The 15,017-nt window shown below is 40.3% G+C and overlaps 1 protein-coding gene across 2 annotated transcripts in view; it reads left to right on the top strand.

Annotated features, from left to right (window-relative positions):
• The window catches only part of LOC146489766 (piezo-type mechanosensitive ion channel component 1-like), a 46,217-nt gene extending 35,115 nt beyond the window's left edge, over positions 1 to 11,102 (top strand). For both annotated transcript variants that reach the window (XM_085092833.1, XM_085092780.1), the window contains 10 exons: positions 179 to 237; positions 1,705 to 1,812; positions 2,526 to 2,684; positions 3,101 to 3,248; positions 3,786 to 3,971; positions 4,778 to 4,882; positions 5,524 to 5,690; positions 6,584 to 6,703; positions 7,178 to 7,429; positions 8,557 to 11,102. In XM_085092833.1, coding sequence (XP_084948959.1) covers positions 179 to 237; positions 1,705 to 1,812; positions 2,526 to 2,684; positions 3,101 to 3,248; positions 3,786 to 3,971; positions 4,778 to 4,882; positions 5,524 to 5,690; positions 6,584 to 6,703; positions 7,178 to 7,429; positions 8,557 to 8,809 — 1,557 coding nt within the window. In that variant the 3' untranslated portion in view covers positions 8,810 to 11,102. The remainder of the gene's footprint in view (positions 1 to 178; positions 238 to 1,704; positions 1,813 to 2,525; positions 2,685 to 3,100; positions 3,249 to 3,785; positions 3,972 to 4,777; positions 4,883 to 5,523; positions 5,691 to 6,583; positions 6,704 to 7,177; positions 7,430 to 8,556) is intronic.
• Positions 11,103 to 15,017: the final 3,915 nt, after the last annotated feature.

Below are 15,017 nucleotides of genomic sequence, written 5' to 3'. Positions count from 1 at the left end.
CCGCATAGTCATAAACTGTACAAAAAACCCCTGTTTTAGGAGGCACCGTCCTTAAAATATTCTGATATTCTTATCCGATGGAATCACGAAGGAATTTATGATTTAATTGTTTTCATATTGTTTGTTTGTCTACCACACATTTGTTACTCTTGTCAAATCAGTTTTTCCTTTTTTCCAGGTACCGAAAACTTTCCTGTACATGCTGTTGACACAGTTTTTACTCATCATCATCGACAGGTAAATTTTATGGATCCATTTCTTTCCAGGACTCTGAATATCAATCCACCGCATCGATAAAGATGGCGACTGATATATTTACCCATAATTCTTAACATACGAAAACCCTACAACGCTCATAAAAACTACACTGTTCACAGTCCCCTATTTTTCCGTGGGATTTTCGAGACTCGTACGCTTCGATCGAACTCCAGACATCTTGGTTTATAACAGCGAGCGCAACTACCGAGAGCATTGAGAGTGGGGAGGCGGTGGACCCTATTTTTCTCGCTCCTCCTCCCCCACTCAACATACTGACTAGGGCCCCCCCCCCCCCCCCCCCCATTAGGCACTCTCCCCAGCTTGCGCTCGCCTTTACAGACCAGGATGGCGGGAGTTCGATCGAAGCGTACGAGTCTCGGAAAGTCCTACGGAAAAATAGGAGACTGTGAACAGTCTAATAAAAACGGACAGAAAATTTCTGTAAACTTCAAACCGAGCATACACGATGCTGTTAGTACAGGGGCGAACTTTGCAAAAAGCTCTGATTGCTATTGACTGTGTTACGTTCGCAGGGTTTTGTGTTGGATGTACGGCCTCCATCTTTCTCCGTATGATGGATTCCTCCTACCTATTCCCATACGACTTATTGTATTCTTTTAACCCGTGAAGCCCATTATCAACAGACAAATTCTTCCCACTGGTCTCCATATTTTTCTTACAGTTATAGTTGGGAGAAATTGTGTAGAGATTTTCTTTATTGATTAATCCCTTAATTTTCATTACTTGTAAGCTTCATCGTCCTATAGGGACTCGATCGATGCTTCATGTAAGATTTGAGTGGTATGTCAAGAGAGTAGCGGTTGTTACACACACTATAGAACTCCTGTGGTAACTGACCAAAATGTGAGAAATTAACCCTGGTGATTCTTGTACCGAGAAGACCTTGAGTTTGAAAATAGCCGGCGGCTATGTACAATGAAATTCTTTTCCCGCGGTAAAGGGCCAATCTTACGAGACACCATATCGTACTGGCTGCATTTGGCGATCGAAATTACGAATTCGAAGACGAAGAATATATACGTTACCTGGCGCATGGGATGGTGGTATTTTTCATATGTCACGACGATTCAAATCATCGCCGCTCGCTTGGTCTAGCTTACCACCCAGAGTGCTGTCGTTGATGAAGCACAGTCTGTTGATTGGCTATTTTGTCTTGTATAACTTCCATACTGTAACTTTAAACCGTTTAATAATAGTGGGGAACATTAAAGCGAATTTCACTCCAGTTGGAAATTCTTAAGTTGATGTCATAATCATGATGTCTCTGAGTCGCTGATAAACATTTTTAAATATGTCATGAATTATTCTCACTGAGATAATACACTGTGGTTAGGGGTCAAATATTTCACCACCCCCCCCCCCCTCCCCCTCCCAATCAGCTTGGGCAATGTGAACATAAAATACGTTATGTTATTTTCATTCCAGATACTTATACCTAAGAAAGTTTGTGATTGCAAAGCTGATTTACAATGTTTGCCTGGTAATCGTGTTTCACATATTCATGTTTTTTATCGTCCCACTCGTAACCCAAAGGTAAGGAGGGTCAGTTTATTGTACTTACAATACATCTTTTTGCGTTTTCTCAACCATGTTTTTTCTTGTAAATTTCTTTGACATAGCAAAGTAAATTTTTTTGAACAAATGTACAGCGCCAACTAGTACAACGATTTTTTTTTCGTTTCCAAAAAGTTATTTTCAGATCAAAACAAAACTGCGTCATTTTAGTTAATCAAGCTCGATGAATGTCTCAGAAATAAGTGTTAAAACATCTTCAACAGGAAGTAGTAGACATCGTGGTGTTCCTTAGGTCTCTGAGTAGAAAACTAAGTTGTTAAGTAACTGGGTGGGCTAAAAATTGCTTCACACTTCATTTGTCATTTTTCTTAACCCTTTAACCCCTTATATCAAAGAACAAATTATTTTATCTTGTTCCTATATTTTTCTTATAAAAGTACTGGGGTGAAGTTATTAAAATATCATAAAAGTTCACCTTGGGTGATCATATCCCTAATTCTCAGTGATTGAATAAGCAATATCACAAGGAGAAATTTGATACCGATTACTGTTACGGTTTAAAGGGTTTAAAAAAGTTAGCGTCTTACAGGAAGCTGATTTTCATTTGACAGCTGACGTTAGACGAGATACTTAGAATCTCTGAATATATTGAAGCAAAAGGGAATATTTATTACACATGTAATGACAGCTCACTTTTGTTGTAGCGTTCACAATTTATCCATCATTTTCAGAGCTTTCATCGAAAACATCCCCGCCATCTTCATGTACATCTTCAAATGCATGTACTTCGGCCTTTCCGCTTACCAAGTACGCTGTGGCTACCCGACGAGAATCCTGGGAAATTTTCTGACGAAAAGCTATACTCTGACCAGCGGCATCTTATTCCAAGGGTAAGTGTGTGGTTACCGTGGCAATAACAAAGTTATGGACTTCATAACTTTCAAGGGAAGGGAAACATTTCATTCTACAGGTTAATGCATGCGCAAATACTCTAGTATTCGCTTAAGGACTGGTATTCTTTTTTTTTCATACGTTCGTTTGTCACAAAGAAAAGAGTTTTTCATGTGGGATTTCGTCAGTAAGTTTTTGCAGAATGCGACCACAATGGTCACGGTAAGGTCGTTCAACAAGTGAAAGATGAAATGTGCAATCAATTTATCTTCATTTGCGTTGTACATCTTGTACATTTCGTTTTGTCCTCTAAAATGAGCGTTTTTAGTAGCTCTATTTTTAATCGTCACAGTCTAATCAGCGTTTTAATATGCCTTATTTTAAACAACCTATTATCCTTCTACTGTTTTACTAGTTTCCAAGCCATTCCCTTCCTGCTGGAGTTGCGCAGTGTGTTGGACTGGGTTTGCACGGATACAACGCTGACCTTGTATCACTGGCTCAAGATGGAAGACATTTATGCTAATATATATGTACTGAAGTGCTACAGAGAGTCGGAGAAGGTAGGCAGTTGCTAATCCGGGTTAACGTATAACTTTTTAAGCAATTAGGAGGAAGACCAAACACGCGTGCAGCTGTCTACTTGAGCTCTGGAGCATTCATCATGATTTTTATGTCTGGAGAGATTGGCCATCTCCACGTTCATAATAAAATCCTATAAAATCTGTTCTATCTGACTGAATTTTGTCAGCGTTTTACCTTTCGCGCGGGAATAGTCTATCAAGGGAAACAGAATTTGATTTCCTCACAGATTGCAATTTAAATACATGGAAGATGATTGCAACGATCGCAATCAATCTTTCATGTAATAGATCAAACACGAGGAAGAGTGTTTGATCCAGTTTCCAAACACCGAGAAATGGGTTGAAAAAGCGAGGCGCAGCCGAGTATTTTTTTTCTTAACCATCTTCGAGATGTCTGGAGACGGATGAAACACCCTTGTTTTCTCTTTATGAATTCATGTATGAGTTTGAGAACCACAAATCTGATTCGCTGTCACTGGTTACTTATTTCCGGTTTTCTTTTTCGTTTTCACTTAGACTTGGTTCCAAGCAAGGGGACAAAAGTATTGGACCATGAGCAAGTGGGGCTTAGGTGGGCTCCTTGTGGCCCTTCTTGTGATTGTGATATGGTTCCCTCTTTTGTTCATGTCGTATATCAACTCTGTGTACACTAGCAATCTGCCACAAGACGCCACCTTCACGCTTTCTATTGGCGGATATCAGGTGTGTACTTCGTGTTGTAGCGTAACCCGAGAAATAAAATCGTAGCTGAAATTGGTTTACTTTGTTAATTAGTAACGAATGTCAGAAAGTGTCCGCTGGAGTATGCTTTGCTCCTTTTTTTACTGTGATAGATTAGAAAAGAATAAAAGTGTTCGCGTCTTTGGTTACAGTTGTTAAGGAGATCTTGCCTCTCGCCTGCTTTGCTTTAATGACAATGACAATGGAAAGAAGGAAATTGTTTCGGAAAACGCGAACTGCCGATAAAGGACATGTTACAACTATTGACTCCTTCTCCAGAATGGCTAAAGTTTAGTGTCTGTGACAGCTAAGGGGTGGGGAGGGTAGGGCATGTGACTCCCAAGTTACCGGAGGACGGAGACGAAGCATTTCTTTACCGAAAATGTGAATGAAGGTGTCTTTGCTGTTCTATACCTTATCACGGATCTGCTGCTGACCTTCCTACACTGCATCCCTCGCTTGTTTTGAGTTCATAAACTTGTCGATATTGTGGAATGATTATTATCAGTTACTTCCTGGGTTTGGCAAATTTTAGGGGGTGACGTGCACCGTTTGCAACGTCTTACATGGTTGGTCGAGAGGATAATAGAACGAACAACAGAAAACGTGCTCCTAACCCTAAAAAAACAATACAACTGCAGGTTATATATCAGCCAGAGGGTCCAGTGAAAATAGGGCTTTTGAAAGGTGCAGGTCTTCTGAATTTTAGAGGAGGGCCAGGAGTGGCCGTTAGTTAGAATCTGCTCTTTATGTTCTCTAATTATGAAACTGTCATTTTTTTTTTTCAGCCTCTTTTTAAAGTGAGTGCGCAGGAAAAATCTTTACACAGGCTGAGCGATGAAGAAATTGACAAGATAAAGACTGATCGGCCAGGTGGCTTTTCAGAAACAGAGGTACAGTTCACTAATTTGAGTGAGGTTACAGACACTTAACTCTACCTGAACGAAATTATTCATTAGTTACAATACAGAATTGAGATCATTAGAGTCCGATAAGGAAATGCCTGTTCCATTCAGAGTATTTCAAAAACTCTTTAATAATTCATAAGCCCATTGACCAATCAAATGGTCGATAATACATCACGTGCAGTGACTTAATATCGATAAACCTCCTCCTTATTAGTATGCGGTGTTTTTTTCGTATGCTAATTTCCAACGTTCACAAAAGCATAATTCTTATGAACTCTATTGACACACGCTTTTCCAGGAATGTTTTTGAAGCCGTTCAAAAAGCTCGTAGCACGTGTTTTATCGGGTCTAAAACTACTCGGCTGCGCCTCGTGGTTTAGACCCGAAAAAACACTCCTGTTCGTTTTTTAAACATTACTTAACAATCCCATTCATGTTTTTGTCCACACAGTTTTCTTCCTTTGTACACGAAAAACAACTGAGGAATAGAGAAATCGCGAGACTACCCCCCTCCCTACCCCACTTCTCCGCACCCCCTTCTCACCGGGTGTCAACAGGCTTAATTTGTTAACATCACTTTAAGGCCTTCATCCCATTCTTATCCTGAAATGTTTAATATGTCGCAGATGGAGGCCTTCCTTCAGGGTTATAAAGGCAGAAACACTGTACTGCAAGTAAAGATAGTTGGTAACTCCAGCTCCATATGGACTATCAGCCCTCCGTCACGGGATCTCATGACCAAGTACCTTTCAGACAACAATGTGACCATGCGCTTCAGTTATGAGTTCACCAGGTAATAACAATAATGTCTTTGTTCATTCGGATGAGGTATGGTAAACACTCCAAAAAACAAAAAAATCCAAGCTATAGGCCCTTATCACTCGGCGGCCATGTTGAGTCCCCGGGGAATAAAAAGCTTTGTTTTTGCACGGCAAGCCTCGCCCAGACGCGAATTCAGTGCGAGGCTTGCCGTGCAAAAACAAAGCTTTTTATTCTCCTGAGACTCAACATGGCCGCCGTGTGATAAAGGTCTAAAGGCCGATTTAGACGGTACAACTTTTGTTTACGACTGTCGCATGCAATTTCTAGAGCGCGCGCTGCTCGCGTCATGCAAAAAATCGCACACAACACTCGTCATTCAACATTGCCTATACCTACGATTGTCGTAGGATTTTAAAACATGTTTTAGAATCCTACGACATTTTTCGTTTTTGTGCGTCTGTCGTAAGGATGTTGTAGGTTGATTTACACGACGCGATTCGTGTTGTAGGCATGGCGTAAGTGTGTCGCATGCGACAAATCGTAGGCAAAATCGTACCGTTTAAATCGCCCTTTAGACAGTAGATTGACAGATAGACATTTTAATATTCACCTGTGGAAATTCGCGACTCGAAAAAGAATTCGAACGCCCACCATTTCTGTGTTTGTGACCTAACGGCGCAAGTACTTACGGAGTGCTATTGAAGCAAGGCCATAGCAAACTTGAATTAATGTCAACACTACAGAAAACCGCTCGAAAACGAATGGGTATTACTGTTTGTTTAAACTTACACTTCGCGGGTGTTTCCTTGTACAAGTTCATCAAGCACTTCAAGGGAAAAAAATGTTGTAAAAGTCATACCCAGTAGCTGTCAACGGTGACTCAAATTTTGTTAACATATATATTTTTTTTTCACTTTTAACCAGGGAACCTAAAACAGCGCTTGCGCAAGAGACGATCTCTGGAGTCACACAGGTCCTGCTAGACAATACAACGAAAACTCAGCTGGCGGACATGTTAAAGGGCAACTCCACTAGCGATGACGTGTACGTGTGTCCGTTGTTTTTACATAAAATCCAATAAGTGAAGTTTCCATAGTAACCGATTGACAGTGGCTTTTTGGAACACGACCACACGTAGTAGGGTAGTATGTCCTCGCATTTGTAGTAAGCAGCTGAGGGTTCAACTTTATAAGCAGCGCTACTGGGAAGTACTGCTTACTAGCTTTCATTTTCACGGGCTCAAAAGTTAGGAGTACCTTGTACTACAAAATAAACCCTACAACAGGAAAGTACTGCTCAGTTTTTCACGGGCTTAAAAGTTAAAACTACCTTGTACAGCATAATCAACAGCACCACAGGAAAGTACTGCTCAGTAGCTTTCATTTGCACGGTCGCACTTTAGGATTACATCCACAGACTCAACAGTTTGAACCGTGATATACATTTCCAAACCACATGACATGACTCATTGTTGACTCCAAAATAGAAATAAGTCGGATTCTCTCATTTATTTTACAGTGTGATAAAAGACTTGTTCCCAAGCTTCGTACGCGTCCCAGCCAGCGGCTCCGTTACCGCGGTCCTAACCAAGGACAAATCCAACTATGTGACATGTCGGCTACGCATGCGTTCTAAGGGCAGCTTTGATTGGTGGGAATTGACCCAGAAGGAACCTGCTCCACTGTTTGGCGCCAAGGAAAATGTGCTGGAGATGATCACGTTCAACGATCTCGTGCCGCCTCTGCACTTTTCATTTTTTACTAGTACAGGGTAAGGCTATTACTGCAATCATTGTGTTGTGGCCTTGGCCAAAACACTTCATACCACTCTCACATTGCCTCTTTTCACCCAGGAGTAGAAATGGGTACCGGCGACTGAACTGTCAGGGAACCTGACTAAGTGCTGGAGGTACAACCCTGCGATGGACAAGCATCCCATTCAGGGGGTGTAGCAATACTCCTAGTCACTTCATACTTCAGAAACCGGTATAAGTTCCGTCAGTCGTCGGCCTATAGGCCAGTGAGGCTTTACTTTTTAGCCCATTACTGCAACAGTTTGCGAAGCTCCAGCAAATGAACTGTTGTACAGTAATGTTGGAAAAGACGGAAGATTTCTGAGCCGGTGACTAGCGATTGCCTTATATTGTAATAATTACACCAAGCGAAATCCATAGGCTCTTAATCGAGCGATATTTGGCGATAATTTAGAGACCTTTAGAATCTCGTTTAAAACTAACTCTAACCTGTAGTTTGAAGTTTCAGAGCTTGCCACAGTCTGTACAAAAAATTCAGGGGCCGCCATATTGAATGTCCTTGATTCTCAGCGTTGGTGTTTCAGGCAGCGTAAACATAAAAAATAATTGCCTTTTTGATGTTTTAGTTCACATGAAATGAAGAAATATAAAGAGTTGGTTTTTATATCTGCAATATTCATACGTGGGATAACAAATTCCCGGCCATGAAAAGGTGTGGTAAATGACTTACGTGAAACCCTACCTCCTTCGGTTGACAACGTCAAACAACGTGACGGCAAGCACTGCTCACGTGACTGTCAGCGGTTTGCAGTTAGCCGTAAACGTGGCTCTAAATGTCTCTTATTATTACGAACCCCAACCTGTACTTTTTGTTTCCTTACAGTCAACTCCGTTTATTGCGGACACTCTCGGGACCGCGAAGTAGTGTCCTTAATAACGAGAGTCCGTAATAGCAGGAATTTATTCCAGTTAAACGTCTGTACTCTATTTTTGCCGTGGATTTAGCTGCCGTCCGCATTATCGGGGTGTTCATAATAGCGAGGTGTCCGCAAGGAGAGAGTTGACTGCATTTGGTCGATATACCTTTCTCCGCCTAAAACCTGGACTCTCTTGGGCCTGAGTTGTGTGATGTGGTTTGTTGCAGGATTATCGGGCTGTACGTGGGTTTCGTTTGGTTGGTCGGCAAGTTTGTCCGCCTCTTCTTCACCTCCATATCTTACCGAATCATGTTCGACGAGATGCCGAATGTTGACAAGGTCCTTAAGCTGTGCCTGGATATCTTCATGGTGCGAGAGAGCAAAGAACTCGAGCTGGAAGAAGATTTATTTGCCAAGCTCATGTTCCTCTATCGTTCTCCGCAAACGCTGATTAAATGGACAAAGTACAAAAGACAATAGTAAGATATTTTGGGCGTTAAAATAGGAGATGCTGTTTTAATCAGCTGGGCTAGGGTAAGCTGTAGACCTTGTTCAAAGATACTACGTAGTAGAGCAGTGTGTTAATGTGCGCTTATGTTTGCATTTGAACAAAAATTATCTCTTAAACTAAAATGCATATCAGCAACACTATGAAAACCAAAGAAATTCAATCTTCCCAGGAAACCACATTTCTTAATGCTTTTTCAGTTTTACTATTATAATTAGTTTCTTGGTATACCAAGCCACGAGCCTTCTCTTCATCAAAATTTGAAATTTTCTGGGATAGTATGTTACGCAAACAATAAAAGATGAGGCAGCTATGTTTGAATAAGGTGTATGGATGCTCATTAACCAAAAATATCTTTGAATATACAAATAGTTCTATTTTCCGCGGTCTTGCATCTTGCGGGTTAGCTAGATGAAAAGTGAAAATGTCTGTCATTTTTCAGCTCGTTTATAAATTGTAAAACCGTGAAAAGTTTGTAAGAAACTGAAAATTATTTTTCCTTGAGGAGAGATTTTATATTATCACTATTAGAAGCAAGATAATTATTGTAGATACCAACTTGACGTATTTGCATGGTGAAATTAAGCTAACACAAGATGTAAGTTTGTTAATAATGGGATAATTGGTTGTTTACCATTTCGCTTCAGCTAACTTGCGTGTTCCTCGGAGTGCCAACATCAATTTTACAATGGAGTTCGAGAGCGTTCTTGCCAAACGAAAATCTCCGATCGACTTTTACAGAAATCGCTAGTAAATGGTAAACAACCTTTTTTCTCATTTATTCCCTATTTATTTGGGGAAATGACAGAGAGGTATTTATTAATTATTTAAAATAGAGGATTAAGACATTTCACTACTTACGATTGAATAATTCACCGAGATTTGTGTGTTGAAAGTAGAACGGTGGTTTCGCTCTCTAGTTTGTACTTGGTTGTAGACTTTGAGCTTGCGTAGTTACAAACAATCACTGTTTTCCGCTCAGATGGCGCGGGTTTCCTTCTCGCCGCTCGCTCGATTTAACTTGCAGTATCTGAAATCAGGGGAGGAAGAAGGCATCTCGCATACGAAACTAACCTGCTATCATAGTCATTCAGACGGAGGGGAACAGAACAAAGCAGTCCAACGCCTTTAAATTCTTTCATTCCCCGCTGTCTAAGCGGCTGGAACAAGTTGGCTAGGAGTTTTTCCTCTTTTTTAGGGATAATTCGGTGTTCGTGCTTTACTTCTTCTTTACTTCTGTGGTATTGAAATCGTACACTGATCCAAGCTACCGTATGCATAACGTTTTACTGAGCTTCAACAAACTTTACGAGTGACTTGAATATCTCGCAGAAAAATTAACCACAAGAAATTCGCCATGTATTTTTTTTTGAATACAGAGTGACTGTGTGAGTGTTTCCATAACCGTGCTTATAGACAACCGCAGTTAATTTGGAGTGGTGTTTTTCCTCAGGATCACATCTTGCTGAAGTCTATTGAATTACACCCGTTTAAAAATGTGGGCTACATTAAATCCCGCCAATGTGGTTTTCTTTAACTAGTACTACGGTATGTCGGTTCCTGAAGAAGGCATCGTCATTGTGATCGTGGATCTATTTTTTTTGGACAGACATTTTTTTCAGTTTTAGTGTGCATTCATATCGGCAATGTCTTAGTTTCTAACAATCATTTGGAAATCTTAGGTCCTGTTCAAACGTTGTGCCTTTATGCGCCGTACTGTGGCGGGGCAAGTTGATTCAGATGTTGCACTTAATTCAATCAAGTTCAACTTGGATTCAAACGTTGCACCTTATAATTATGTTGAACCAAATTTGTCGAACCATTTTTGCGCGAGCTTTGTTGTATGGAAAAATACATTGTAGTTGTGTTATGGAGCATGCGTTGTCATGCCCTGAGGTTTTGCCATAACTGGCGAACCAGAACCCGACCATTGGCGATCCACAGCCCTACCATGGCGAGCCACAGGCATACCACTTAGTTTGGCCGGCGAGAGATCCCGCTTCTGAACAGGGCCTAATGATACATGTGATTCAGTTGTGGCAGTGATAATTAATGTCGCCTTGCTTGTTTGAAATGTTTGTGTAAATGGAAGCTACATACAATTTGTTTCTGCCTTTTTTTACTTCATTAACTGCAGTATTTTGCCGCTTATTAATTGGTACATCAGTCTCAAAGCGAATACTAAATCTAGGTTAAAAGAAAAAGAAAAACACTTGTGAAAATGGGCATCTTTTTTAAATAAATCATACTGATCGTTGCTTGGAAGTCAAGGCTGATTGTTTGAGTACAGTCACCCAGCCAACGAACTTTTCATTATTAGGAAAAGGAGTCAAACATTTGTTGCTGTGTAACGCTGCTTTCCTGTGACAATACAGCGCCTCCTGGGAACCAACCAAAATACTCCTGACCAGTCTTTCAAGGTCTAGTGAGCCCTAAATAAGTTCACTAGACAAAAGTCGTCTTTTAAAGAAGTTATTGTAATTTTTCTCGCCTGGCGTTGTTTACAGCTGTTAGGCCTGTTCCAAACGTCGTGCTTCTGCCGTGCCGAACTTAAATTAATTTGACCCGGCAGTAGCACGGCGGTGGTTTCAAACGTCGAATTTAATTCAGTCGCACCAAATTTTAAAATATATGAAATATAGAGAACGACAAAATTAACCCAAAATACATTAAAATAATTGATGAATTTAGTTCGGCACGGCAATAGCACGTCGTTTGGAACCAAGTCGCGCTACTGCCGTGCTACTGCCGTGTTAAATAGTCGTGCCGAACTAAATGGTTTGAAACCATGGGCAATAGGAAACGGGTTTCGACTAAGCAAATTATAATATTACATTTATCTTAAATACAGTTGAATTACTCACAATGAAATAGTCTTTAGTCTTTTCTGGTCGTTTCTCCCCATTTATTTCTTGTAGAATAGCCCTGATTAACAAGTAACAACGCGCCGTTTGACTCAGAACAAATTTAGCCTGCATAACAAATTCGTCAACATTCGTTACAGTCTTGGTAACCGTGCGTCCTATTGAAATCCCAGCCGCGGTCGCTAAGCGCGCGAGTGTTAACTCATAATCGCCCCTGGGTAGGAACGAAACTCGATCAATCGTGCGAACCTCGTAAGAAGAAACCATGCCCATCTCTATATAAGGAAGCAAAGGGTGCCCGCTCCTGGGGGTCTAAAAGGCCGATAGCAGTCTGGTAACGAAGAGGTGTTGAACAATGTTCGGGAGAGAGAAAACTTGAAACAAGAGTCGCTTCGAGTTCAAAATATGTGGTTAGTTGGAAGCTGTTTCACCGGAATATTTCGTTGTTTGTTTTGAATACCTTGCCATGGAACCACAAACTAACTTGATTCTAGGTTTGGAAAAAATACCATCGTTTAAAGTGCGTTTACTCCAGTTCAGCGCTTGAAAGACGTTTTTTAAAGTGTTCGATTTGCTTTCTTCTGTATTATAGCGATTGTTGCATTTTGCTTTAAATATCTATATCTCTTTAAAGAAGTGCAATTAATTTAACTGCAACAAATTTCATACGATGTTGAAGCCATCCGAAGAAGCTGGAGTTGGCGCTCGCTCAAGCTGGGAAGACCAGATTGCAATACGTTAAGTAATGTTTGTAAAAATCCTAATTAAAACGTTATTACATGTAATGGAACTTTTTCCTTCGTTATTCTACTTCTTGACCTTCTTCTGTTTATCTGACTTAGAAAAATTATCATTGAATTCAATACACAGTTTGGCCAACAGCAATCCAATAAACTAAGCATTTTTCAAAGCCCAAATATATCAGTACAGTCATATATTTCAAAATTGTTTTTTGAGTGGGCATGTGGGGAGAGTAATCTTTTTGTCATATTTTGCAACTAGCAAGGGTTGGAAAGAGTTTGCAGTGCTCTTACCAGGTGCAGAGGAATTTGAAAAACAATGCCTATTGTATTTTCGGTTCAGTGATTGGCCAATAGCTCTTATCTCCTAGCAACGGTTAAATCATTTCCTACCCAGTCACTTTTTAGTGTTAACGCTCACGCGCTTAGCGGCCGCGCCTGGGGTTTCAATAACATGGCACAGTTACCAAGACTTAACGAATGCATGCTGGCGATATAAGAATGTTATGGCTATCCTACAAGAAATAAATAAGGAGAAACGACCAGAAAAGTCAAAAGACTACTTCATTGTGAGTAATTCGACTTAATTTAAAATAAATGTGATCCTTAGTTGGTCGAAACCCATGTTTCCTGTAGCCCATGTTCAAACGTCGTGCTACTGCCCTGTTTAAGACGAATGAAATTCTTGAATTTAGCTCGGCACGGCAGTAGCGCGACGTTTGGAACAGGCCTTAGGTATGCACCCTTTAGTGGGCGCGAACGTAACAATAAAGTCCTAAAACTTGAGGCTTCAACCCGATCGCGCGGCTGGTAGAGCACTGCACTGGTATCGAAAAATTGAGGAGTCATGGGGTCGATAAATGGTGCACTCCGTCCATTAGCCTCAAGTCGTCTTCTTATGCACCGAAAGAGGAACCGACGAGCAACGGACTCCCACAGAAACGGACTTTGAGAAGGTCTATCCAGCCATTTCCAAACTGTCCTGGGGCCCGTTTCTTGAAAGTCCCGCTAACTTACCGGGCCCGATAAGTATATTTTTAAATGTTTTTTCGCCGATTACACAGTGATTACAGACATTTTACTTGGCCAATTTTTTCATAGAATTATAAGAGTTTAAAATTTATAGTATTCAAAGCTAACAAAAATGGTTAAGAAACGTTTATCACCAAAATCACTTATCGGGCCCGTTAAGTTACCAGGATGAGCCCGGCCGGTTAGTTCCGAGGGGGGTGAGGTGGGGGGGGGGGGGGGGTAAGCCTTGGGTAAAAAATCATGAGTTTGTGCGCGATGAGATATCATTTTCAAAGGATAAATTGTCAACTACCCGGAGACAATAAGGGGAAAGTAAAGTAAGGAATTGTAAGTTTTACCGCCATTTCTTCTCCGGCAAAATGCGGGTTTTCCTAACAAGGTAGCAATAAAGCATGTGATATTGCGTAATACGGGCATACCTTGAGAGAGGCATCAGTCTGATAGTTGACAACTGCGACATCATGCTCTCCCAGAAGTATATATAAAACACGATTTTCAGGTTTCGTAAGATCAGCAAAGGATTCTAACACCGTATTCAACGTTTTAAGGGGAAATGTTCGAATGTTAGAAACCTTTGGCGATCAAGTTGGAAGTGAAGGATGTGTTTTAATTTTCTCACCGGTTCTTACCAGTTCAAAGCCAAAAAAAAAAAAGGAAAGAAATTCAAGACAGAATAATCCAGAGACTTGAATGGCTTCCACGCAAATTGTAACTGTAAATTTTGCTTAATGAACAATTAAGATATTTCGTAGATGTGTTAATTTAGTTATTTATATGAATTTTTTGAAAACAACTTACATTTTATATCCAACGACAAGAAAACAAATGCAAAAAAAAATTATAGATACGTTAAATTTATTCGCGTTTAGTCAAATTTCCCGTTTTTTCATTCAGGGATTTTTGCATTCGTTCAGTGAAAGGGGCATTATAACTGTTTAGCTGTCATTAAACATCAATCTATAAAGATTGAGAAACCGTTTCGAGAACCAATTTGATCGATTTATTGAACAGACGAACTACACAGCACGATTTCTGCATAATTCGTGCCCATTTCCACTATTTTTTAAATGTGAAAGTAAAACATCCGCGTTATTGACAGATGTCTTTTCTTTCATTTCTGGGAGGGAGGGGAAAACAAGGGCCAAGTCAAAACAAAATAGACCCGTACACATTATTTTCTACAGAGATACATTTTAAAGATTAATCCGTTTGTTGCAGGCGCATAAAATTACGCAAAACACAGTGTTCTTTCTTTTTATGAAAGAAATTAGGCAAATTTTGTAATGTACGTGGCAGGTGGGAACCCGCAAGTTTCAAAAGTATAAATACATCAACTTTTCCGAGCTTGAATTAATGCCTACAGCCAAGCTTTTCCTTGTAATTGCGAACTGACTTTTACAAGTCACACGAGAACAAAAACCCTGTCTGATCGCATAAAAATCAAGCGTGTTGATACGGTATAAAAACTCTTATGGTGTATCGATCATTATAAAGCACTTAACCACTTCTTTATGCAGAAAATTGATACCTCTAAGCGGTTTATT

The sequence above is a fragment of the Pavona decussata genome, unplaced genomic scaffold, assembly GCF_977016875.1.
Source record: "Pavona decussata unplaced genomic scaffold, jaPavDecu1.1 SCAFFOLD_3, whole genome shotgun sequence".
NCBI classification, from domain to species: Eukaryota; Metazoa; Cnidaria; class Anthozoa; order Scleractinia; family Agariciidae; genus Pavona; species Pavona decussata.
This window is presented reverse-complemented; position numbering and strand designations above follow the sequence as displayed.